The sequence below is a fragment of the Protopterus annectens genome, chromosome 8.part0, assembly GCF_019279795.1.
Source record: "Protopterus annectens isolate FY-2018-M chromosome 8.part0, PAN1.0, whole genome shotgun sequence".
Taxonomy (NCBI): Eukaryota; Metazoa; Chordata; order Ceratodontiformes; family Protopteridae; genus Protopterus; species Protopterus annectens.
Genome location: NC_056741.1, coordinates 1,935,078,497 through 1,935,106,306, shown reverse-complemented (window position 1 = coordinate 1,935,106,306; position 27,810 = coordinate 1,935,078,497). Strand labels below are relative to the sequence as shown.

General features: G+C 38.6%; 1 protein-coding gene across 2 annotated transcripts in view; it reads left to right on the top strand.

The window, feature by feature from the left end:
* The window catches only part of LOC122809737 (cytochrome c oxidase assembly factor 1 homolog), a 651,317-nt gene that overhangs the window by 353,247 nt on the left and 270,260 nt on the right, over nucleotides 1–27,810 (top strand). For both annotated transcript variants that reach the window (XM_044081449.1, XM_044081448.1), the window contains exon 3: nucleotides 21,820–21,971. In XM_044081449.1, the coding sequence (XP_043937384.1) occupies nucleotides 21,820–21,971 (152 nt within the window). The remainder of the gene's footprint in view (nucleotides 1–21,819; nucleotides 21,972–27,810) is intronic.

The window sequence follows — 27,810 nt, the reverse complement described above, 5'->3', positions numbered from 1 at the left end:
AGGCCAGCGAGGTGCTCTGCCTCACATATACCGGGATTTTGTTCCACAGCATAGGGAGTCTTTGGGTGATGAATCTATCCCTCCAGCACGTCCTATTAATAGCCGTGTCGAGGTTTAAGTCTCCCGCCCTTGTGGCTCTGACGGATCTAGATTTTTTGAGGTGAAGCATATTCATCAAATCTGGGTTTGACATGGCCTTGTATGTTAGGCAAAGGTCACCTCTGAGCAAGCGGTAGCGACTGAATAGAGCTGGAGTTCTTTCAGTCGGGCAGCATAGGACAGATGTTTGAGACCCTTTATCCTTTTGGTAAGGAACTTTTGTGGCCTCTCCAGCTGCTGCAAGTGTCGGGTCAGATACATTCCAAATGGGGCATTGTACTCAATCATTGGTCTGATGAGTGATGAGTATAGGGAGACTATGACCTCCCTTGATCTAGATGAGAATCCCTTCATGATAAGGTGGGCAATGTAGAAGGTCTTCCTAACTACTTTAGCTACATGGGTGTCGAATGACAGACTACTATCAACCTGGGTCCCCAGGTCCCTGATAACTTCTTCTGTGCTCAGTGGATTGCCACCTATTTGGTAGCTAGGGGTAACCTTGTTTTTCCCGAAGGGTATGACTATGCATTTTTTGGCATTTAACTTTAGGCCATGGCTCTGGCACCAGTTATCCGTTTCTGTGAGACCCTTCTGAAGGATATCTGTGTCAGATGTGTTTCCTACTATGGCGCCCAGTTTGCAGTCATCTGCAAACTTTGTCTGTTAGCTTGTACTTCGGAAAAGTAGATGCCAAACAAGAGTGGGCCCAGGACTGAGCCCTGTGGTACACCACTTGTGACAGGCTTTGAGTCTGACATGGCGCCAGCAACTCTGACCCTGTGGGTTCTGTCACTCAGCCAGTTTGCAACCCATCTTGTGATGTATGGGTTAACATTTAAGCTGATGAGTTTTTCAATGATACCCGAGTGGGGTATTGTATCGAAGGCCTTCGCCAGATCGAGGTAGGCTGTATGGACTGCCTTTCCCTCATCAATGGCTTTGGTGACTGTTTCGAAAAAGTCAACCAAGTTTAGAAGGCATGATCTGCCTTTGACAAAGCCAAACTGGGATGGATCCAAAGTCTGCAAGTTCCCTATGTCTTTATTTATGAGGTCCATTATGATCATCTCCATGGCTTTGCAGATAAGGCTTGTCAAGCTAATGGGCCGGTAATTTCCAGGGTCGGTGGAGGCACCGCCTTTGTGAAGTGGGACCACAGCTGCAGTGCCACTCCTGGGTACGTATCCAGAGGTAAGACTATGATTAAACAGCTGTCCTAGCTGTGGGTTTAATTCCTCGTTGAGTTCGTGGAGCACACAGCCGGGGACACCATCAGGTCCCATGGATGCTGTGTTTTTGCTTTGGAGAGAGCAGTTCTCACTTGGGCGTTGGAGATGTTTGGGGCTGCAATTGCTTGGTATAGATATCTCTCCTTTTGGGGGAGGGGAGAAGTTTGCACTGAACCTGTCAGCCAGTATGTTGGCAATGTCTGTAGGATCAGTAATCTTCACATCATTTTGAACTAGTTCTGAACATATCTGGGAGTTTCCTCCCAGGTTTCTAACATAGCTAAAGAAGGCCTTATGATTGTCTTTTGAGTCTTTAGCTATTTTTCTCTCAAAATTTGCTTTGGATGATTTTATGAGAGCTCTTAGTTTTTTACTTATAGTGATCAAGGGTGTCTTACCTTTTAAGGATTTTGCTCTATCTTGTAGTAGCTTCCTCCTTTTGTTGTAGAGTTTGTTTATGGCTGGGGTCCACCAGACTGGACGCTTTCCTTTGGTACAAAGATTCTTTGATTTGCTTGGGATTGCCTTATCCATGCAGTCCTGCAGGTGCTGGTAGAAGGCATTTGTAAGTGATTCAGCGGCTTGAGTACTGTTTTCCGCCGGCTTGGGGGCCTTAAAGGAGACCACACTAGTCTTTAGAAGTGTGAAGTCGGCTTTCGAGAAGTTCTTTACTGTGGTCTTTTTTATTTCAGATGGGGGTGGGATGAGGACCTCCAGCGAGATTAGTTTGTGATCTGATCTCACCAGTGAGGGGTATACTTCCGGTGTTGAACATTGTGCTCCCATGTTCGTGATGATGAGATCAAGTATGTTTTCTCCTCTTGTGGGGATGGTGACTAGTTGTTCCATGGCATTTGAGTTAATGAATTCCAGGAACTTTTGGGCTAGGGTGCTTGGGCTTGAGTAGTGTTCCCAGTCTATATTAGGGTAATTGAAGTCACCTAGTATGATGGTGTTTGGTGATACATTTATCCCCTCTAGTGTTTTCAGGAAGGCCATGTGAGGTTCCTGAGTTTGTGAGGGTGGCCTGTAACATGCTACAATTTGCAGAGCAGTCTTGCCTATGGTTAATTGCACCTGGATGGTCTCCGATGCATCGTGCGTTGCCACCAGTCTTGAGGTGTGGGTGTCCTTGATGAATATGGATACCCCCCCTCCTTTCTTGGTATTGTCCGGATTTTGGGGCCGGAACGCATGATATGAGGTAAAACCCGATAGTGCTGGGGTGCTCTCAGGAGCCTTGAACCAGGTTTCTGTCACAGCACAGACATTGATGTTCTCCATACTGAGAAGGGCCTCGAGTGCATTTTGAGATTTAGACTTCTGGCATTGAGCAGCATTACCCTTAGTTTTTTTCCTTTTTTGTGTTCTAGGGTGGTAGGTTTAGAATATGAGCCTTGCCTAAAAAAGGCACTATGGGGGTGGCAAGAGCCTTTGCCAATATCCGGAATCCCAGGGGTGACAGGTGCAAGCCGTCCCTTGCGAAGCAGCGTGGCTTGTCCAGCATGTCATCCCAGGCAGACAGACATTGGATCCCCTTTGAATGACTTGTGTCATTACTTGTGTCTTTAATATTAGTGGCAAAATAATACTCTCCATAATGTCATACCTGTTCACACTGCCATCACTTTTACTTTTTATTCTTACCACTGGTAATCTCTCTGACTATTGAGAAACTGCAACTGTTTGCCACCTCTCAGATGTTCTTCGTGTTTCACTGTTGAAGTCATCACTTTTGGGTTATCTGCTTGCAGTAGCCCTCAGTCGGCCTGATTAACAAAGTCTTGGGTCCTGCGTCGGTTGCTGTCCCTTCTTCCATGATGTAAGGTCGTCAGGGGTATAAAACATGCAGCAGATGCCATTACATCAGTCTTTCATGCTGTGCGGTGCCGAAGCAGAAGCAGTTCGCAAGTGCCGGTCAGCCGACTCCTGAAATTTTCATTTTCGAGTTTCAGAACCGAAGTCTTCAACTAAAGCTAAGTACCCCGTTGGGGAAACTTCTGCTCCTTACCAATGTCAGTAAAAGTTAATAATTGCATTATTTGTGGAAAGCAAATACCTCATAAGGATTTTCATTTGTTCTGTATTCCTTGCCTAGGCCCTGACCACAACGTATCATGCTGTTGGTTTTGTGCTTTATTTAATCAGCGCACTATCCATCGTCGGTATATTTTCACCTCAAAATATTTCGGTTCTCGGTTTAATTATCCAGAAATGTCATTGGTTAGCCATCCGACTACCGGGATTCCAAAAAATCTCAAGGATAAAGACAGAGACAGGCCACCGAGGTCCAAAACTGCCAACGATGCTTCACCTAAGCCAGTCGCCAGTTCGCCGGTACACAGTGAGGCACTTTCGCAGCTCCTGATGCACACTACTTCTGATTTGCAGGCCTCTACTGAGATCCATTTGGAGTCCGGTATGCCGCGAGATGCTTCAACTATGGAACCTGCGGATGTCTCTACCTTGGATGAGTCCAGAGCCGCTGTGCAGGCACCAGCTTCTGAGAGTGTATTCAGGCCTATGGACTTGCATATTAAACCGACACCCCCTTCTTCTTTTAGGCCTAAATCTCGAACCATGCCTAAAAAAACGACGCCCAGGCCTCTATGCCTAAAAAACAAATAAGAATGGCTGAAGATCTTATAACTCTAATCAGGGGAAGCCAGCCTCCCCCTTCCAAGAGACCTAGGACTGAAGTTGTTTATGAATCTTCTGACCAGGATTATGATTCTTCTGATGATCTGGATTTGCCCATATCTACTTATGAGGATAATGATGCAGAGGACTCTTATTACCTCTACTTCCCCTCCAGAGGATTTTTCTTTTGGTGAAACCTTACATACTCTAAGGGAGCATTTCCATTGGGAAAGCCAGGATTTTTCTGATTCAAAAAAGAGGCTTAGGGATTTCTTACTCCTGCCTCAGCATAGGCCTTTAGCTATTCCTCCTGTACTAGACATTGTTGATGATGCTTTTTTGGAATCTAGTTTGGCCCCTGATTCCTTGCCTCCTGCTCCCAGAAATCCTGACAGATATTACAGGGTTCCTGAGTCACACAAGTTCATTTTTAAAAATCCTATTGCGGATCCAGAGTCTATTTCACAGGGACCCAAGGGCATTAAGGCTTCTACTGCTAAAAATCCTACCCCTTCTGATAGAGACTCCAGGATGCTGGATGGATGGGGAAAGAAGGTTTACACTTCTGCAACCTTGGCCATTAGGGCTTTAAACTGCCAGTTTCATATCAAAAACATGTTATTGGATTGCTTAAACAGAAAATGATGTTGATTCCTGACTGTGCGGAAAATAAAGAATTACAGGATTTAATGCATTCTGCTGAACAGGTTGGAAAACATACTTTGCAATATGGATTTGATTCTTTAGAGGTCTCTTGCAGGGCTGCTGTTACTGGTTCTGTGCTCAGAAGGCATGCTTGGCTTAAGGAGCAATATTTACCTGATCATGTTAAAGCTAAATTGTTGTATGCTCCCGTAAATCAGGACCGCCTGTTTGGCAACAAGGCTGAGGAAGTTCTTAAAAAGATGGAAGATAAGGCTAAATCTATGCAAACTGTTAAAGATTTCTTACAAGTTCAGCCTCCTAGATTTTAGTAGGCACTGGCTCTCTAAGAATTGATCCTTTCCAGCCTCTTCAAGGTCTTCTCAAGCAAAACCCAGACAGAGCAGAAACCCCAGGTTTCAGTCCCAGGGGACACACAAGACTAAGCAGGGGGGTTTCCGCACCCAAATCAGGGAGTAGTAAGACCCCCCCCCCCATGGATAACAGTCTCAATGACTTTCTTCTAAAACTTCCAAGCACTTCCCAACTGAATGCTCCTTTAGGCAGAACGATTGGTCTGCAGGCCAAAAACTGGGAACTCGTTACCTAAGACAAATGGGATTTAAATATAGTGTCCCAAGGATACAGATTTCACTTCCACACCTTACCAACACCAAGCGGGTGGCCAGATCTACCCCCAAATCAGTGGGCAGAGGCCCAAAATCATGTACTCTCTCTCTTAAGCATGGGGGCTATTCAGTTGGTACCAGAAGAGGAAAAGGGACAAGGGTTCTATTCAAGACTTTCCTGGTACCCAGAAAAGGCAATACATGACATCCTATCCTGGACCTTTCTACTCTAAATACTTTTCTGGTGATTCCAAAATTCAAGATGCTGACTCTTCATCAGCTGCTTCCTATGCTAGGCAAAGATGCATGGTTGGCAATGCTAGACTTTAAAAGAAGCATACTTGCACATACCTATCAGGGAGTCTTGCAGAAAATACGTATGCTTCAAAGCAGGCTATGTGCACTATCAGTTCTCTGCACTGCCCTTTGGCTTATCTACTGTGCCCAGGGTATTCACAAAGTGCCTAGCTCCAGTCATTGCATTCTACAGGCAAAGAAATATTCATATATACCCATATGTGGACAATTGTCTAATTCAGGCAGAAAGCCAGGACATACTTTTGAATCATCTGGCCTTTGTTCAAAGGGTACTGACTTGTCTGGTGTACACCGTAAACAAAGAAATCACAACTGGTATCCTGTCAACAAATTATATTCCTGGGAGCAAGCTTGAATACAACTTCCTAGATGGCTTTCCTCACGCCAGAGAAACAGATTCATTTGACAACCTACTTCAAACAAGTGGCCACAAAAGCCCAGTTGTCTGCAAGGCAAATACTGCAAGCCTTGGGGTTCATGGCCTCCTGCATTCTTCTAATTCCATATGCAAGGCTGCATATGAGGAAACTGCAATGGTATCTCAAAAGCCTATGGTGTCAACATTCACAGGATCTAGAGGCAATGATTCCGATCATACCTTGCCTACACCTAGTGTTCCTTTGGTGGGCAGAGGCCTGCCACCAAAACAGGTGACTACCATTCACACTACCCCCTGCTGCCCAAACCTTAACAGATGCATCAGACTATGCATGGTGGGCCCACCTGGCAGGGAAGAGCATTCAGGGCAAATGGAACCCAAGTCAAATGCACCTGCATATCAATCAAAAAGAAATGTTAGCTGTACAGAATGCTCTGACAGCCTTCAAGGACCAGATTCTTCCAGGACAATTAATGATAAAGACAGACAACACCACTGTTATGTGGTACATAAACAAGCAGGGGGATACACATTCTTACCCCCTCTGCAGACTAGCCATGGCATTGTGAAACACAGCCCTGAGCTATCAGGTACATTTACAAGCTCAATTCCTGCCAGGAAAACTAAATGTACTGGCAGATAAAACGATTAAAGTAAGAAAATAGCCCAAAAGCAAATAAACAAGAATAATGGCAGAAGGAAATGAGCGCAAAAGGCAATGCAATCCACAGAAACTTTTATATCACATTCTTGTCCCAAACTGATGTTTTCTTGGTGCTGCAGCTTTCCTGGATTAAAGGTTTCTTTTGCACATTTATCAAGACCAAATGACATTCTTAAATCATCTGAAAAAGTTTTGACTACTTGCAATCATCTGATGAACTATACAGTTTGAAATCATTGACAAAGAAAAGTCTTTATGCTTTGTTACTTTCTAGGAACCAGACAGCTTAATGGGTTAAGGGCAAGGCAAAAAAGCAACAGTGACAGAGAGCCAACCTTGGAATATCCCCTTTTAAATTATGTTCCCCGGAATAATAATTTGCCCTTTATTGTGGTTTAACTGCATAGTGGTTTGCCATTGTTTCCTGGTTACTATGATGTAATTTATCACTGTAAGGGGTATCTTATACATTTTTAAGCATTGTTTTATCCAGGAATAAGGGATACTGTGAAATGCTTTTTTTTGTAGTCAATCCATGCCATAGCTAGATTATTCCCCTTTTTAGAGTTCTCCACTATGACTTTAACAACAAATGATCCTTCCTTCCATATGGCTTTCTTTTATTGCCCTTTTGTTCTATTGCCATAATTGAGTTTTCTTCTAAATGACTATAAGCTCTGTCAGCCTCAATTCCAGTGTACAGTTGATACGTCATCAGAAGGCACGTTTGGTCTACAATTGTTACGACAGCTTGCAGGTTCACTGTTAAGTAGGAGCATTGTTTTTCCTGTTAGGCAGGTTGCGGTTTGCTTGCGACATGCATATAGTTACTACTCATGGCTAAATCTTCATGCAAAGATGATATTATTTTAACCAGAAGTTAAGTACTGCATCTGGGCCTGGAATTTTCTAATTAGAGGCTTTTCTTAACCTTGTTTCAATCTCTCTGGCTGTTACTTCATCCCATTTCATATAGACACCTTTAAACTTTTTTACTTCTTGTATCCATTTAGCATCTTTGCTGTGCTCCACAGGATCTTCATAAATACTTCCCCAAAATGTATCTATTTCTTCTTTTTTTGGTGGTCTTTCAATTCATTTTACCTTGTTTCTAAATTCACTGTAAAAGTTTGCTTGGGTCATCAATAATTTCCTGTTTTTTTTTTTTACTTTTTCTTTATATTTATCTGTGTACTTTCTAAGTTTTTCCACCTGTGCTGATATTTTTTGTGTATTATTTGTGATAGTGCACGATAAATACTTATCCTTTATAATACTGTGCATTGCTTTTATAACTTTTATCCATCCGAGTATTTTTGATCTGTTCCCTCTTCTGTACTCTTATAAGACACTTCTTGTCTTAATCTCTGGTCATAGCTTTCTCCCATGTCCTATCTTTTATGTTAGATCTTCCAACTCCACTTCTTTTAACTCTTCCATCCATTCAGAATAGTTATGTTCAACAGGATCTTCATAAATACCAATTTCTTATTTGTTGTGATGTTTCTATTGCTTTTTGCTTTACTTCTCACTTCTCTATAAATCATTTTTGTGTCATCAACAAATTCTAGATTTTTCTTCTCTTTACATTTACATGCATGCCATTTAAGTATTGCTACTTGCATTGATATCTTTAGTTTATTATTGGAAATAGTGCATGATACATTGTAGTCTATCATAATTCTGGGCATTGATCTTAAATTACACCTCAGAGCACTCCTGAAATCCCAATGGTTATGCCCTTGCTCTAATCCAGACTAATAGTTAAGTCCCTGCCTTTCCTAGGCCTCTCTAAGCCACCATCCAACTCAAAAACCTAATGGTCCCCAATATGCCCTGTTAGTCCTTCTGTTCAAGTCTGTATCTCTGTTAAATTATATATATAACTACTTGTATTCTTTATTTTGCCTTTAATCGACAGTGTATTTACTTGTTTCAACTCTGTACGTGTATTTGTTTATGTAACCATGATCTTGGAGCTTTTCTCCCCGGGCCTCCACTGAAAATGGACATGTATCCAGTTGGACTAGCCCGGTCAACAAATGTAAAATAAATAAAAAAATAAAATAATTTTACCATAACTATCTTTGTAAGGATTTTAGAAGATCTGTTCCCTTTTCCTTATTCTTCTGACAGTAATGCTTGTCTTAATTGCTTTACAGTTTTCTTTATTTAGTTCTTCCAGGGTACCATTCTACTTGCTTCCCTGTCTTTCATTTGTTGGACTACATTTTTTGTGGTAACATTTTATTAGTTTAGCTGTATGGTAGTATATCATACTTATTTCTCTTACATTGCATGAATTTCTCTTAATAGTCCTGTTCAGCTGGTTTACCAGACTTGTAAGACTTTTTGTCTTATTCGTCTTCAGTAATCTATTTCTTTTATTGATGTCAATATGTCTGTCCATCTATATTAAATCAAGCAGCTCTTCCCCTAGATCATTTTCTTTTAGACTGAGAGCACCTTCTTTGCTCTTCATTTTCTGCTCTTTCCCTTTCAGTGCAATTCTAACTGGTCCCATCATGTAGCGATATTGTCAGTGTCCGAGTATTAGCCATTTCCTGCTCTTTCCTTTGCTAGGCATTTCTAACTGGACTTTGTGCAAGTTTCCTACAAAAGGTTCCAGCAGATCACCCTGTGGTGTATCTTCTTCAGACACATACTGCTTAATCTGTTGTTCCTCCTCCTGGAGACTCATTGGCATGTCACATTGTGATATTACCTGCGTCAGAGTTTCCACACTAAAGCCTTCACTGCACCGGCAGTCTATCACCTCAGAATTCTACTTGTTTAATTTCTGCCACTATTCCTATGCTAAAGGCGGTTTATAACCCTGAAAACAGCTAATTGACTAGGTCTCTCAAAGTCACTTTTAGTGAAGGTGCAGCGTTGCCCTTTCTCCACTGTTATGCAGCAATGGAGCCGGTATAAATAAAAGTTAGGGGTGTCTCCCAAAACAAGGGGATGAGGGAGGAGGACTTGTTCCCAGGCAAGAAAAGTGTGTTTTTCGCCCCAGAACATTCCATCTTTGTACTCTATTTTTATATGAAATTTACCACATCATGATGCCTTTACCTGTAGTTTTCTTCAAATACTTACAGAACTGCATTTTTTAGTACTGATTTTGGCTTTCTTCTCTGCATAAATATCATACTGTATCCGGTCTCATTTTCTTTCCCATGTCTGTGTTTCTTTCCATAAATTTAAAAAACTCTTTTTTTTGTTCCTTTTCCTGTTTTACTTCCGTCACTTCCTTTTCCAGTTGGCTCAAAGTTTCTTTATCTAGGTTTTGTTTCTGATCTAGTACATTAAGGATGTTAAATTATCTGTAGTTTTTAATTGGTCTTCATGTCTTGTGCAAGTCTTTTTCTTTCCTCATTTTTTTTCCTTGGCACAACAGTAACAGTATATAATCTCTTTCTTCTCCTCAACCATGCACTTTGTCTCTGTGGCTCTTACTTGGGTTAATATTTTTTTTGGCTTTGGTGGGCTACTTCCTTCTACTACAGAGATGCTACCTTCACCCTCATCCTGCTAACCTTGTGGCAGGAATGTTTCATGTCCTGGAACCAATGCATCTAAGAGTGAGCACTTTTTTGCCCTGTGACCTGTCTGTGTAACCATTTTATTTATCCACCATTTCTATTATACTCATAATGAGTGTCTTGTTGGAGAGATTTTCTTGGTCCACCATCTGAACGTTCTCAGCAATATTAAGAATGAATTCAGTTCCAACAATATCACTCTCCTTATCTGGCTTATTCCATCTCTCCACTCATATCTTTTTTTAATCTCTCCAAGTCTTTTGGGTTTCCAATATCAAGAAAGTAAGATTAAAGTTCATGAAATCAGTATTGTTTCAATCTTTGATGTTAGTCAGAAGTGCTCTTCGAAGCACCCCCAATGTGCCCTGTAATAACTCCTTCTGCAATTCTTATGGAGTTACGTGTATCAGTAACTTATCCAAGTAAGATTGTAAATTCTTTATTTACAATTTAGGAAAGAGCAGTGGTAGCATTGTCACCTCACAGTAAGAGGTTGTCTGTTTCAATTCTTGGCTGGTGTGGATGGAGTCTGTATGTCCTCCCTGCATTGGTGCGAGTTTCCTCACACATCAAAAGACATGCATCTGGAGTGTTTTTCCCTGGGCCTCCATTGCAAATTGGCTTTGTTCCAAATTGGACTTCCCTAGTTAAATGTTAAATAAATAAAACTCATTGCTCCTACTACTACTGGAATGGTCTGGGTATCAGTCTTCCACATTGCCCTTGTTTCTGCCTGGTATTTTATGACTTTGGTCTCTCTGTATGTAAGACAATGTAGTTAGGTGTAGTTATTTCAATAATCAATGTTACTTTTGTCATCTTTTCGCAGACTACTATATCCAGTTTTCTTGCATCTGTTTTATGAACTGTTGGTAATGGTTGATCCTTTAGGATATAAACTTCATTTTCTATGATGCTTCATGTCTCATGTTTGCAGTAGTTTTCAGTTAGTCAGTATAACATTTGCACAATCACCAATGCAACAGTATTGCCCCATTAACATAACTTTCAGTATACAGTCCTTTTGCCATTAATATATCAGAACCAGCAACGAGATGTGCAACTGTTTCCAATAATGTTAAACAAAACCTACATTTGTCTGTTTCTCCCACATGTTCAATGCACTTTCTAAACCAATGTCTATACTTGCAACTATATTTATGCATTTTTCCAACATTTCTTGCCATCTCCTCCCATCCTTCACCTTGTATCCTTTCTTTTGGCACATTCAATTGCTGCCTGATTTTTATCTTTACTTCTGGTTTGATTTCCATTCCAACTTGATGCAGATTTGCTTCTACTAGACTAAGAAGAGAAGTTATCTTAGATTCGTTCTCCTCATGTTTCAAAATTTTCACTATGTTTGGGTATTGTGAGGTCAGTGGATATGTATGCAGTCCCACAACTGTAAATCTACAAATGTAATCAATTTCAAGGAGCCCATACCTCCTTTGGAATAGGGATATATAGTCTTGGTATACACTGATTTTTACAAATCATTTGATGAGCATGACGCATTCTTCTTGTTTTCCTGTCTACTCTAGACAACACCTTTTGGGGCCAGTCATTCACTCAAAAACTGTAAGTTAGGACAGGAAGAACAAATTGGTTTATAGCTTCAATTTTGTTCCTAGATGTCAATGCTGTTTTCAGGATTAAAGTCTTCTAAAATATTCGTTATTAAGCTTTATTTGCATTTGTTCATGTTTTACTGTTGATCCTTCATCAATTCCCAAATATTTATAAACTCCCACTTGCTCAAGTTGTAAATGTACTGGCAGATGAACTAAGCAGAAACCTCATGGACCCACATGAGTGGAAACTGGAACCAAGGATTTTCAACATGTTGACAAGCAAATGGGGGTGCCCAAATATAAACCTGTTTGCCTCCCCTCAAAACTATCCGTTGGACAAATTCTGCACAAGGACTCCCCACAAACAAGCTCTGTCCTTCAGCTGGAAAAACCTATCAATTTATGCCTTTCCTCCTCTGCCTCTGCTCTCCAAAGTACTACTAAAGATCAAACAAGACAAACCAAGGACGATTTTGATTGCACCAGACTGGCCACGCCAACACTGGTACCCCCTCTTGCGCAGTGTGTCACTGTGGGCCCTATGGCACCAGCCTCAGACTCCTACTCTATTGTCTCAGCAGGAGAACCAAATTCTGCATCCTCAACTTCAAACACTGAATCTAGCAGCCTGGCTAATTACATAATTTCTCCTTTACCATCCCTCAGTAGAGGCAAGGAGGCCTAGTACCAGAAAGTCTTACGCTGAAAAATGGAAAAGATTCTTTGCCTGGAACCAATCTCAAGGGATGAGCACAACAGTGCCCAATTTACCTCAGATCTTACAATACTTAACTGAGATGCTTCATAAGGGCCTGTCTTTCTCCTCCATCAAAATTCACTCCTCAGCCATCTCAGCTCATTATAAAGAGAAAACTTGCAGAGAAAACCAGTTTAATAAAAAGCAGAGCTTTCGGGCGTAACCCTTCTTCAATACTAATACATTCAAACACTAAACTCTAGAAGCTTAAATACAGGTCTAAAATCACATACACAGTATATTGTATCTACACATCTTTTAATATATTTATATGTATATGTCTTTAATTTTTAATTTGTTTTCTGTCACATGATTTCATTTGGCTGCTGGTCATGTGATTTTAGACCTGTATTTAAGCTTCTAGAGTTTAGTGTTTGAATGTATTAGTATTGAAGAAGGGTTACGCCCGAAAGCTCTGCTTTTTATTAAACTGGTTTTCTCTGCAAGTTTTCTCTTTTGAGTTCGTGTTTTGCAGCTGGTTTTACTTCAGCTCATTATAACACAGAACCACCCCTCTTCTCTCATCCACTGCTTAAGCAGTTCCTCAGAGGGGCCAGAAATCTACGTCCACCCAGGAGAGCTCCAACTCCAACCTGTGACCTCAACTTTGTATTGGAAAAGCTCACCCTTCTTCCTTTCGAGACAGCTGCCACTGCGGACGTAAAATTCCTTTCTTGGAAAACAGCTTTCATTTTAGCAATCACTTCAGCAAGAAGGCTACCTGAATTACAGGCCATCATGGCAGTGGAGCCTTTCATCATCTTTCATGCGGACAGGGTCAGGACTAATCCCTCCTTCATGCCCAAGGTTGTATCTAGTGTGGCCCGTAAGCAGTCCATACATTTGCCAACCTTCTTTCCTAATCCACAGAACAAAGGGGAATGGATTCTGCACTCCTTAGACATACACAGACAACTTAGATTCTACTTGGACAGAAGTAAACCTCAAAGGATATCTGATCAACTGCTGGTGGCATTTGTTACAGGGGCAGAGGGGAAGGCTATTTCAAAGCAAACCATTTCCAATTGGATAGGCCATTGTATTCTTTTTTGCTACAAACACCATGGAAAACCTATCCCACAGGGGATCAGACCCCACTCTACCAGGGCTGCATCTACCTCTACAGCCTTTCTCAGAGGCATCCCTACCAGGGACATCCTAGAAGCTGCTACTTGGAGTTCTGTACATACTTTCACCAAGCATTACCATCTGCCAATTTTCTCTAAATCCAGAGCTGACTTTGCACTGCAGTCTTGCAGGGCATTTTAGCTGGTCCTAATTCTGTTTGAATTCCTCCTGCCATCCTTAGCTTTGGGAATCTACCCAAAAGTGATGACTGCAACAGTGAAACATGAAGAACATAGTACAGTTGTGTGCACTTACCATAAATGTAGATGTTCGAGTGTATTCACTGTTGCAGTCCTGGTTACCCCTCCCTCCAGCCCCCTTCTTTTTCTTTTTTGGATATACCCCTATTTCCTTTACTATCTTCAAAAGCTTTTTGGTGTATTTGCTTTTTTGTTGGAGGTATAACCTTGTATATTTATAGATTTAATTGCTTCCCATTAAGGGGGCACCTGACATCTGGGGCAAGAAAAACTGATGTAATGGCGTCAGCTGCATGTTTTATACCCCTGACGTCATGGAAGAAGGGACAGCAACTGACGCAGGACCCAAGACTGTGTTAATCAGGCCGACTGAGGGCTACTGCAAGCAGATAACCCAAAAGTGATGACTGCAACAGTGAATACACTCAAACATCTACATTTATGGTAAGTGTATGCAACTGTACTTTCCTTCTTCCATGCCTTTCTGCATCTGCATAACTTCTTTGTTGTAGCAAAAAAAAAAAAAAAGAAAACTGTTGCAGAGTTAAACCATGAGAATTGTCTACTCCACAAACTTAGAATACCTTAATTGTTTCACCAGCTGCTGTTTGTGTTTACAATTTCTCATTTTCTTCGTCCTGTAACACTCCCTCCACCATGTCATTCCATCTTGCTTCTTTTCCTTCCTGTGGTTCTGCCTGGTTCATCAAATCTGTCAGCATTTGCATGTCCAGTTCTCCATTTCCAACTTTGTAACAGTTATCTCATGTCTTTGCCCTTCCTTCAGTAAATTTCTCCTGCTCCTTTGTTCGGCTCTGCTGCACTCTTCATCTTGGAATTCACAGAATGACAGTAGCCCTCCAGAGCCACCTAGCAGCTCCAGAGAGTGCTGCATTTCTTCACCAACAAAGAATAGGGGTCCTTTATATACATCAAAAGAACTCTTACTAACAACATATTTAAATATTTACAAATGTCCAAATATACATATATGCAAATATATTTACACATACTCATAATTTTCCTTATACTCATACTAAATTTCCATATGCATTAGACCCTCACTTCTGTTTCTATAACCACCATCTGATTTTACTTAATATTGTTGCTAACATCCATTTACCACTAAACATAATTTCATTTATTCTTTCATTCCATATGACCTAAAATAACTTATTTATTCTTTTAACATATTCTTTACTTCTGTTCTTATAATATCCATATTTAATCATATCCATGTTTATTTTATCCACTTTTTATATCTTTGAAAAAAATTTTCTTTACATAGTTTTTCCATAACTTTTTTACTCTTTTACATTTCAAAACACATGTTCAGTAGTTTCTTCTTCTTGATAAATATTCTATCACTTTTGCTTTTATATGGCATATTTCATTTTATTGGTAATTTATCTATTACCAGTCTCCACAAAAAATCGTGACATTGTACTTTCTGGTTACACCATCTGATTCTTATTTTTATAGCTTTAGTTTTTTCACCTGTTAGATTTTCCCGGGGTTTTACATAGTAATGTTTTATCATTACATTCTTGTACCTTACTTTTTTTTTCTTTTTCTGTATCACCAGTTTTTTTTTTTTCCACAAAAATATTTTTTCTTGGTAACATTCTATTTCTTCATTTAGACCCCTTTTTCTCTTTTACTATTTTACCACACCCCAACATTTAGCATATTTATATTTCTACAGTTTTGCTACTAATCTCTCATCTTTTTCATTCATCCACTTTAAAATTTTGTACAAATGTAATGAAGCAGTCTATACCACTGGTTTAATTAACCCTAATATCCTTCCTCTTTCTTTACATACAAAACTCCTCTTTTTACTGAGTTTAGTCTAGAACCCTGTATAAATGAAAAAAAATGTCCCCAATAATTCCTTTTCAAATACTATTGGCAGCATAACTACACTTGCTAAGTATGACATTTTTCCAGTCAGTACTGAATTGATCAAATAAGCCTTTTTTTCTAAATGATAATTTATATGTTCTGCAGAAAAGACAAGTTTGTTATATTTCTTTTATTTTTATTTCCCCATTGAATTGTACTTACATTTTTATTACCAAATTTTATACCTAACACTGAAATTTCATTCATTGTAAAATGTATTCGCCTGTCTTTGCTACATCACCTAAACCTTTACTTTTCTTTTTATTTAAAGCCATCCCTATCACGTCTAGAGACTCAGTCATGCAAATTATTAATTTTTTTATCCAAATTTTGTTTTTGCAATTATTATAATGTCATCTGCATATGTTTACAGAACTGAAATTCCCAACCCTTCATGTGTTATATACCCCACCTCCTTCGTTTTGTAGTTTATTTCACACAATATCACATTCATGACTAATGCAGAGTATACAACTTATTGGGCATCCCTTGTCGTACACCAATCTTCATATGCACCTCTTGGCTTAACCACACATTTACAAGTATTTTACTTCATTATTACTATACAGTGACATACACTATTTCCTAATTTTCTTAGCTATATTATATTCTTTCATTATTCCCCATAAGGTTTCATGTCCAGTTGTATCAAGGTCTCCTATCATGATTTTCACTTCTTTTCTATTCATAATACCATTCACAGTTTTTCTATCATTAATAATTCTTGACAACCCTTCCCCTTTATACTATATAAATTATCTTCCATAACATTTTCCATTTTAGTTTCAAATTTATTTTGTATTATTTTCATAAAGATCTTATAATTAGTATTATTCAGTACTACGTTTCCAGTATTTGAATTGTACTCTGTCTTCCTTATGTATGAATTTAAGTATTCCACTTCAGAAATTTTCATACATAAACACCTTCATTTAATCATTCAGTCAGATTCTTTAAAAAATATATTTTTTTGCCAATCCCTTAAATTTTAATACATTTTATACCCTATTCCATCTGGTTCTCCAGCTGAATCAATATTTACTTGTCCTAATACTTTATCTAGTTCATCTAAAGAAATCTCCTTTTGCAACTTCTCATTCTTTTTTCCATTTTTTCACTACATTAATTTTTCCTTTAAACATTTCTTGTACATAAAAGTTTATAGATAATTACTAGGCTAATGGCGCAAGAGCCTTTACACCCATAACCAGTATTACCCAGGATAAGGCAGTATTATATCTTAATTCCCCAGATACTGGATGGGGTAGTATCGGGGTAGAGAGTCTTTGGGTGGTGGAGCCATGAGTCATTTTACAGATTGCCTCCATCCATAGAGGACATGGGCAGAACCCCCAGGAGTGAGTTTATGGTTCCCCATCCATTTAACCAAATTATTTTTGAAGAGAGTGATAGATGGGCTTTGTTTTATGAAGATGGGAAGTTTATTCCATAGATGAGGTAGCCTTTGGGATATAATCTCTCTTTCTAGCAAGTTCTGTTAGAGTTACAAATAAGGTTCAGGTCTATGGAATGCATACTCCTTATATAATTTATCTTGCAAATATGTAACATTTTCTTCAGGGCTGGATCAGAGAATGCCTTGTAGGTCAGGCATTAGTCACCTCTCAATAAAAGATATGAGATGGAGTAAAGGGATAGGGCCTTTAGATGGTCTGCATAAGACATGTATCTTATGCTTGATACTTTTTAGTGAGAATCCTCTGGGGATGCTTTAGCTGGTATAAGTCCCTGGTAAGGTACATGCAGAAGCGAGCATTGTCTCCGATTATGGGCTTGATGAGGGTCAAGTACAATGAAACTATGACTTCCTTTGACCTTTATATCATGCCTTTACTTATACGTTGAGCCACACAGAAGGATTTCCTCACTACTGTTGCTACCTGATGGTCAAGGTTTAGGATACTATCTATCTGTGTTCCTAGGTCCCTCACCACTGGGTCTACTTTTAGGAGTGTGCTATCAATATTATAATTTGCAGGGATATCTGATTTTGTACTTCACTATTCATAATCTTTTCCCGAGTTCTCTCTATTTCTCCTTTTACAGTTTTTATTTTTGTCATTACACTACCATCCTCCTTTACTAATCAATAATTCTTTTTCCTTGTAAAAAATATCTTTGTTATATAACAATTCTTGTATTTTTTTTGTCAAAGTAATTTCTATCATTATGTTCTACATCTTACAATGTGCCATTATATGTTCTTTTATATTTTTCTTTCTCTACTTTTCTAACATCATATTGCCACTGTAAGAAACATTTTTATACTTTTTCCTTAAATATCCACCATTCAGACCAATTTTTATAAAATGCTCTCATAGTTATACTATCTTTCCATAACTGTATTACTAATCTCTTTCCTTCTTCATTCCATACTTTCTAATTTATCTTTTTTATTCCTTTGCCTATTTTTATATATTAATTGTTTTCCTTTATACCTAGCTATATTGAAAGATGGTCAGAAAATCCTGTTTCAACTATTTCCCCTTCTCCAATAACTAAACCTTCTGATTCTATAAAATAATCTATTTCAGTTTTATGTATCTAAATATATGTTTATCTATATATCTTATCTGTGTGTGTGTGTGTGTGTGTGTGTGTATGTGTGTATGTGTATATATATATATATATATATTTTATATATATATATATATATATATATATATATGAAGAGAGAGAGAGACAGCCCCCCCTGCAAAAACATTGTGAAGTGTATAGTATTCCGTTTAGTGGTTATTTTAATTGTTTTGTAATATTTGTAAGAGTTTACACAGGTGCATGCCTGATGGTGTTTGTGTTGTGAACATTCGGCTTTGTAAGGTTTTGGTGATTGGATACTTTGGCGTTTTGGTCTCAGCATTTGGTATGCGATGATATGAAGCATATCTATAGCTATATCTATACATGTGTATATATTTTGTAAGCCCATGAATTTTTGTCCAAAGTTTTAACTAACCATATCTTAAAACTTCTAGCATTTTTCTTATATCATTTCCTTTCTTTTTACCTGGTCCTCTTAAATCACAATTAAATTGATGTGTTGTTATAATTTTCATGCTTATTACTACATAGTCTAAATTCCAATTAAATAAGCTTTCCCTTTCTTTACAATTAGTATAAGCATGTAATGTTATAATTCTATATACTTGTTCTTTGCATTTTAAATCTACAGTGGTTAATCTTCCCATTTTTGCTAAAATTACATCTGATACCTTCACTGTATTTCTACAGAATATGACTATTCCAGAACATCTCTCATTTCCCAGTTTCCAGATTATCTTTCATCCCCATGGTTTCTCTGTTTGTAATCTTTCTTCATTTGTTAAAAATGTTGTACCTTTTAATACAATTACATCTACATCACATGTATTACACCACTCCAAAATTCCTGTTCTTCATACTATATATTCTTAATATTTTTCACATTTACAGAAAGCACACTAAAATTTTAATTTTCCGTTTATCTTAGGTTCATGGTTTCATAAGTTCATAACAAATTGCTTAGCTAGCTGCCTTAATGGGCCATTCCAAACCTAGACAGTTCCCCTACCAATATTGAGAATCAATCACTGTACTTTGTGTCTGTGAGTCATACACCTTAAACATTTTGCCAAACCCCAACTGTTCGCTGTATATATTCTTTTTCATCCATTTCCTTTCTTTTTTCATTTGTAGTTGTCGCTTTAAATTTTCTTTTTCTGTCTTTTACCCCATTACTAATAGAATTATTTTTTCTTTTACTATCTCCCAATTTATGTTTTCTTTGCTTTTTTATTATTTTTTACTCATCTAATTCTTCTTTTTCTATTTCTACTACTACTAAAATTGCTCCTCTTTCTCAATTTTCTTCTATTTTTTATTTAATCTTACTTTTATTTTTACAATCCAGCCATAAATGTTGAATTTTGTTACATTTATAACATTTCACTTCACATTTTTGCAACATGTCCCATTTCCCCACAAATATAACATTTTCTTTTATCACAACTGCTTATCAAATGTCCTTCTTTTCCATAAAAAATATGTTTTGGGTTGTCCCCAGTATTATATGAGAACCCTATTCCCCTCCACATTTATCATACTTTGAATATTTTTCTCTTTCTGTTTTTATTATAATATTACAGTCCTATCTGCCGGTCCATAAAACCTTTTTACCATAAACCTTTGCAGTGTCCAGTGCTTCTTTACATTGAGTTTTCAAATGTCCTTTCAAAGTAACTTTTTCCACCTCTGTTTGAAATTGTATGCACATTTTCTCTTTTGTTTCCCTGTTAAATACTTTTATCACTTAAAGATTCCATGAGTTACAGTTTTTCTTTTTTCATATTCTCAGAGAAAAATTCCCATTGATAAAACAGTCTCAAATATAGTGTCACAAAATGTCTCTCTTTTAGTAAGAATAAATGCTCTTGCCTCATTTGCTTTTACACCCAAAGGAGCTATGAAATTGTCCCACACATCATACCTGTCCATTTCTTTGTCTTTTTTAATTTGAATCCTTAGCACATGCTTTCATTTTCTTCTGTCTTTTTACTTTCTTCTACTCCCCTTTTGCCTTCTTTTACTTTTTGTGCATATGCTGTCTTTTCCATCTCACCACTATTCTACACGATTGTCTCCGCATTCTCCTTTCATATTTTCTCCATAATGTCCTCCCAGAAAATGTGTCCTTCATTTTCTGGCTCACTTTGCATCACCATTTTTTAAATAAGTCATCTCACATACCTCCCAACCAGAGGGTTATAATTATACATCTTTCATTTGCCGACTCATCTCCATCAAGCAGATTTCTTTGAAACATCTACAAAGAATCCTGTGCACCTTCTCCGGGCTCTATATTGGCTTTCTCCTTCATTTTTCTCACAGCTCCATTATCTCGTCACTCTCTGCCTGCATCCCTGTTTCTTCAGGCTGCATCTGTGCCTGGAACAGAAACAGGAAGTGCTCATGCAAAATGGGTCCCCCTGTCAACAATATTGAGTACGGGAAGTTCCCCAATGCCCTGGCCAAATTTCCCCTAGTTACTATAATTACCACCTTGGATCTCCATGGAGAAGAGGTCATTGGCCTATTGGAACTAACCTAGTCAGCAAAGGGTAAATAAGTAAGAGAGGGAGAAAAGGGTAAGAATGGAAGAGAGAAAGAAAAAAATAAAGATGGGAAGAGAGGCAAAGGAAACAAGACAGTAACAAAGAGGGAAGGTGAAGGAAGTAATGCAAAGAAGAATGAGAGGGAAGAAAAGAAAACCCAGTGAATGGTTTGACTAGCACTACACAGAAGGTGACTTCTTGTAAAATTCAGATTGTTTATTACTTTTCTTGTCAGTTCACAGTAAGACACCTTATGAAACAGAAAAAATAAGTGTCTGGGTCCACCATTGCTACACAGAAAGTACATTCCTATGAAAAGCTGATTGTCAAGAACAAGTTGATGTTACTGTATAAGAAATGGAAAGTGTTAAAAATGGAAATGTGTTACTTTTGAAGGTGTGGGCAAGCCTTCACACCCCATGCCCTCCTTCCTTAATTATTCCACTTCCAGAGGTGCACAGCCTCAGAGAAGTCAGGAATGCTAATTTCCCAAAAAAAGAGTCTTACAGTGGATGTTTTGTGATCCTGGGTTTAGTAAGACATTTATTCAAACTGAAAAAAAGGACAATTTTGCAGCAGCTGTAAAGCCACGAACAGTTGCACAGAAAAGGGAAACAAAACAAAACAGAATGCAGTTGCACTCTTACTCACCCCTAACATGTATTATACTGCAAAATTAATTTGTTATAAAGTAAACACTGTATAGTAGTCTATGGATATCATTTAAACAAACTGCTGAGTCGGCAGTTTTACTTTTTTAGAATTGCATTCTGCAAATAAAAATTCATAGAGACAAATTCAGTAAATCTTACAGACACAAGACTTTTTATATTTGTTGGTATTATGTTGAAAAATATAGCTTTGGATACAAGACCTTTAGATCTGCAAACCTTAGAACTACATTTGAAGTTTTCTCTGCATAATGCAGTGCTGTTAAGTCTTTTTTTTTCAGTTGCAGAAAGTCATTTTAAACATTTTTCTCTTTCTATTTAGAAAACTTTGCAAGATCAGAATACTACAGACTGGCTATGGAACAACTCAACAGTCATCACATAGCATTAGAGAGACTTGGTGCACCTCCAATAAAGGCTCACAATATCCGTTTTACAGACAGGAGTAACCGCATTGACAAGTCTGTTGCACAGGTTGGCCTTGCTTCAATTACCTATTCTCATTCTGAAGTTTGGAATCTTTTTACCAAATTCTAATGTCATTAAGAGCTTCTATGAGTATATGATAAATGGTTGTGTGTTTATGAAAGTTTTAGAACATGGCAACTTAAAATGTCCATTCTTTATGCTGCAGTCTACAGTAGTCGCTTTCTTTGGGTTTACATTCTTCAGTTTATATGAGTTTTATTGCTTTTCACCTGAGTACATACGGTGTGTGAGGGATATAGTAATATGGTCTTCAGTCAAAAAGCTTTACAAGGCAGACAACAAAAACCTGATCTAAAAATCCAACCAAACTTTGAGTAAAAAAAAAACAAAACAAAATTAATTTCTATAATACAGCTGTTATACAGTTAGTAAGGCACAAACTGTTGTATGAAGTTGCCTTTTAAAGACAGCGTTTTTGCACTTGTTTTTGCTGTAGGTAGATGGTCCTGTAGGACAGCTGCCACACAATCAAAGTAAAATGCAATTTATTGTTTCCTGACGGTCTCTTGTTTTCCTCCCTTCTTGCCACTCCAAGACAAATTGTAAGAGTGTGTGGGGAGGTGAAGCAGGTCTTCACCTGATTTGATACCAGTACAGAATGCACAGCAGAAGTAAAATTTGATCTAATGAGAAGTGGACAATCTTTGGTAACCTTTATGACTAATAAAACTTTCACACAGGCATCTGTACTTCCCTTTTATAACCACCACTTTAATATGAAAAACTTTTTTAAAAGCACACCCACACACACAAAACAGCAACAGTTCTATAATGAATTATAATGTGCTCCTGGCACTTTGGCTTTCTGCTGTCAGAAGGAGCTTTGTCTTCAGTTCTCACTCATTTCTCACTCTCGGGCTCTCTTAATTTGTATAGAGATTATTTAACACAGATGTCAATAAAACCTTCAGCACATTTGGTATCTAAATCATTCTCCACTGTTAAGCAGAAAATAAATCCAGTAAGCCTTTGGATTTCTTTCTGTTTTGATGCTAAATACATTCAGCCTTTAGGATTTTCTATTCAGTTGGGTTGTACACCTTCTACCTTCTTAAAATTAAGAAGATTACATTGTAACTTTTGTATAATTTTTTCTTTTTCTATTTTGCTTTGCCTAATGCATATGTGGCAGAAATTATAGACAAGACCTGTAAAGAGATTTTACATCCAAAGACATGATTCCAGTTCTCTGCTTTGGGGTGTAATAGTTCAACAGGTAGCACACTTATTTGTGGTATAGCAGGCTGTGGGTTCTATTCCCACATTAGGTAGCTGGATTACTTTTCTAATACTGACACTCCAGTGCAGTATAAGGGGGTTGCTGCATACCTGAGTGTACTTTCTTTTGGCTGAGATGTTAAACTGCAGCCCCATCTGCCTGATTTGGTGGTAGGTCAGATGGACATAAAGATCCTATGACATTTATCAAAACAGTAGGTTAAGTCCCTGGTGTCCTGGCCAAATTTCACGTAGTTATGAATACCAGCTTGGGTCTCCCGTGAAAAGAAGCCATTGGCCTAGTGGGATTAACCCAGTTAACAAAGAGCAAAGTTTAAATGAACAGCTAACTAATTAATAAATAAATACATACAATAGTTCAAGATGCTTTTTTCAGGTACTGTGAAATCTTTTAAAATTCTATCAATAATGATTGTAGATTCTACTAGTCCAGAAGCTATCTCTGCTTAGTTTGCTATTGATGCCATGCCAGACATTCCCAGGTCCCTTCTGTCTCTAGTTTTGCATGGGCTAGTTTACGAAAATATGGTAAAGATGATTATTAAAATACAAGGAAAAATATCAAAAGCTGCCTACCCCTATCCCTTCTGACTTGGGATGCCGGGTGAGATTCAGTTTTCATCCTAGAATTTCCTTTTTGCTTCACTAATGGCACCAGTGCCACTGGCTGTGTTGTTGGCATCATTTTTCAATTATCCAGCTCTGGTCCAACATTTTCTGAGATCAATGATTTCTTCATCACTGCTGAGGTCTTACCCTCTTGTGACAACTTTTCTGACACCTTATCTTCATTTGCGAGTAATGCCAACATCAGCCATGTTGGCACAGATGCTAGTACTCTCTATGCCACTCTTTTCTGCATTGCCGACCCTGGCCTCATTTAGATAGTGTTAGTCCCCTGGGTTGAATATAGAGACAATGGCTGTGGCTAACTGGCTGACAGCAGTAAGGCTGTTCCCAAACATATTAACTCCAAAACTAGTTGAACAGAAGCATTCTACTGTCACAAGAATAAGACGGGTCAGAAAACACAAGAGATTTTTGCAGGGTGACAATGACATCTGCATTGAAACCACAGAGAAGGCAAGCAATTGTAAGTAAGGATCACTTATATGCAGTCCTGAAATCAGGAGCTGCATATCTGAAGACACTGGACATCTGCATGCAATTACTAGTCAGTACTACAGCTAGACACACCCTTTTATATGGATAGTCATTACACTTTTCTACTTACTTGATCCCAAATTAGTACACATGCACTCATTTAGCATAATTTAAGCACAACCCAGGCTAGATGGAGTGCCACTTCATTAATTGGGGTGTAATGTGAATGTCTCTGACCTCTGTGCTGTACATAGTATGCACATTTTCATTCATGTTGTAGACTATACTGAATCTCATGTTTCCTGTTGTAGTATTTGGGAGGTAGCACACGTATCTTGTATGTTTCACTGTCTTTGGCGGAAACAAAGCAGCAGGCATCTACATCCTTTTATTCCCCATGTGCCCCATAGTATGTAGGCTGCCTAGTGCTGGTTGCTTTGGTGCCACCTCCATTGGTGACGACATCAAGTTTTTTCAGTGTTAAGCCCTCTTATAAATGTGTCATCTCATTGAAGTTAGTTTCTTTGAGCAGAACTATCTTCATTGACAGTGGAGCTTGCCTTTTTCTTCACTGTTTTGCAACCTCGGAGTTGGTATATGTAAGTTTGAGGTGGGGTAGTGGGTGTCCTGCACATGGGGGGGGGGGGTTACAAAGAGGCTTGCCGCCATGTAAAATCATGTTTTCGTATGTTTGCTGAAGGTAGTTTCATTGAGAAGTTTTTAAAAGTTTTACCATAATCCAAACTACCTTTGGCGAGTCGACATAATTGCAGTCTTCCCCTAAGGGGGTGTTTAAACCCATTAAAGGCATTAATTTCCAGGAATCTCTGCAATAGCTGGCCCAGCGTTATCTTGTTTTCTTACAAAATGGTCCTTACCGTCTTTGGATTCTGAGACTGCCCACTAGAAAGGCTTTAAGTAATTCTATAAACTCTTAAAATCACCTTTAAATTCCCCAGCAGAGGATCTAGAAAAGGAAAAAGGGCTTGAACTTTTTTCAGTTGTACCCAGATGACTCCAGATATGGGGAAGTATTTACAGGTAATGCGTCATAAAAGGGGTTGGCCTTCAGATTATGCACTCACTCACTCATTCACGCACTCTCTGACTCAGAGAAGGGTGCAGTGGGCTGCCTTTTACACACTGTAGTCCTCCTAGATAGTCCCATCCTAAGTGAACATCTTAAGTAATGGATGCTACTAAAATCACATGGGATGATATGAACATGGGTGCTCCTGTGCAGAAGAAAGCAAACAAAAGTTTTGTAATCATCAAGGGAATATTCAGTCTGGGCAAGGACTCCCAAACTAGATAGCACATTTTGTGCAGTAGCCCTACAAAAGGATTGCTCTTTTCGGATATCTGCTGTTCATGTACCAGACAAGGGAGTCCAATGTGATGGACAGGTTTGGGAAGTCTACAGTACTGTCCTTGTGGATGTTGAACTACCTTTATGCACACTATGTATTTTCAGAGGGCCCCTACTTATGAAATGCGTCTTGCACTAGGAGAGTTACCAGAATGACTTCTAAAAGACAAGACAAAAGTCCAGGCTAGCACCTGTTCAGACATGAGCAACCTTATGGTACCTTTTATGTACATCACAGAAGAAGGTGTGGCGAGAACAGCAAGATCCAGTATAACCTTACACCAGCATTGCTGGCTGTGATTTGCAGAGTCAGCTGAGAATACTAAGGTGGCATTTTCAAATTCCCTTTTCTCTGAACCTCTCCTGTGTAATCAAGAAGTCAGTCTGCATCTGAAAAAGATGAAAGAGTAGGGTATAGTTGTCGCCATTTTGTGTGTTGGGTTTCACCTTCCAGACCTTTTAATAGGACACACAAAAGCCAGCTCTGAATGTGGTTCGGACATGGCACACAGCAGCATAAGGAGAACAGCAGAAGAATGCTGGAAAAATATAGTCCCTTCAAGTTGAATTTATGCAAGGTCACAGACCCAGAGATCAAGAATTTTTGACTGTCACCAGGAGGATGTTGTCAAGCTAAGTGTGGCTATCGCCAGTCTTGCAGCTTTTCCCAAGTGTCCATTCTGGAGGCATTTGGTGGGGGGCGGGGGGATAATTAGGTTTGGAGAAAGATTTCAAATGACAAGTGAATAAGTGAAATAATATCCAAAGAATGTACTGCACCATTTCACTTCCCTTCCAAAATCCCATCTTTATCATTGCTAGCCAGTGAACCCCCATCAGAAACCAGCAGCAAGAAAAAGATCTTGAATTTGGAGAAATAGCCATCCAAGATCTTCCACCAGACCAGAAAGGCTTGGGGTATTATTTCAGATTATTTTTGGTGTCAAAAAATAAAGCAAACCATCTCAGGATTGTTCTGGATCTCAGCTTCCTTAACACATTCATTCCAAAAAAAATTTCATATGGTCATGGTGTAGTCTGTCCCTCCTTGTTTGTTAGAAGGAGGCTGGGTATGCTGTTTTGATCTTTTTTTGCAAAGGAGTCAAGGAGGAATTTGCCCCAACTATGTTCACCATGTGCATATCAGTACTAATAGCTCAGCAGGGTTCCAGAATATTCCTCAGTTTAGATGACTAGCTCCTTGTTGCTCCTTCTGTGATAGATTTATAAAACAGAAGAGAGTCTTTCTTCATCTCCCTTGGAGAAGTAGCGAACTTGGCAAAGTCCCACTCACTCCCATGTCAGTCTTTTACATAAAACCAAAGTGTAAGATGCTGCTGCTCATCTGAATTGCTTTGTCTGTAAAATGATTGATGCTCAGCCTGTCTTCACTTAGAGATTATCCATATCTTTATCTTATGGCTGAAACTACTCTTCTCTATTACTATGTAGAATTTTAAAAAATTGCATTCTATGACTTTTCTATATCATGAATAAACATGTACAAAATGTTTTTTGTCACTAGATTATGTATAAATTGTAAAAATGCGTCTTCTTTTCTACACTATGTAGAAATCTATATCTACTGTGTATTAATTGGAGATTTTCTCTGTGGGCCTCTACTGAAAAAGGGACTTTTTATCGGACTTTCCTGGTCAACAAATGGAGTAAATAAATTAAATATAGATTGCACATGAAATATTACTATATATTGCTCCTTTCTGCTCTGGTTCAGGACACTGTCTCAGCCAACAGTTGTCTCTGTCCTTTCACTGCAGGTCAGTTGCAGCTGAGATTTCTCTTAGACTTTTAGGCCGTATGGCAGTTTCAGTTGTTATGCTTCCTCATATCAGGTTTAGCATGCAGGTTCTTGAGTGAACAGTTTGCGTCCAGGGTCCAGTATTTCTTTTTATTTAGTTACTGGGAAAGTAAAGTGCTCATCATGGACTCTTTTCAGCTGTGACCAAGGTAAGGTTAAATGCAATAGAGAAAGAGAGATAGATAGATAAATAGACAGACATTTTTAGAGTAACCAGTCAGCCAGAATGTTTTTGGGAGGAGGGAGAAAACTTGAGTACCTGGAAAAAATCCACATGGACATGGGTAGAACAT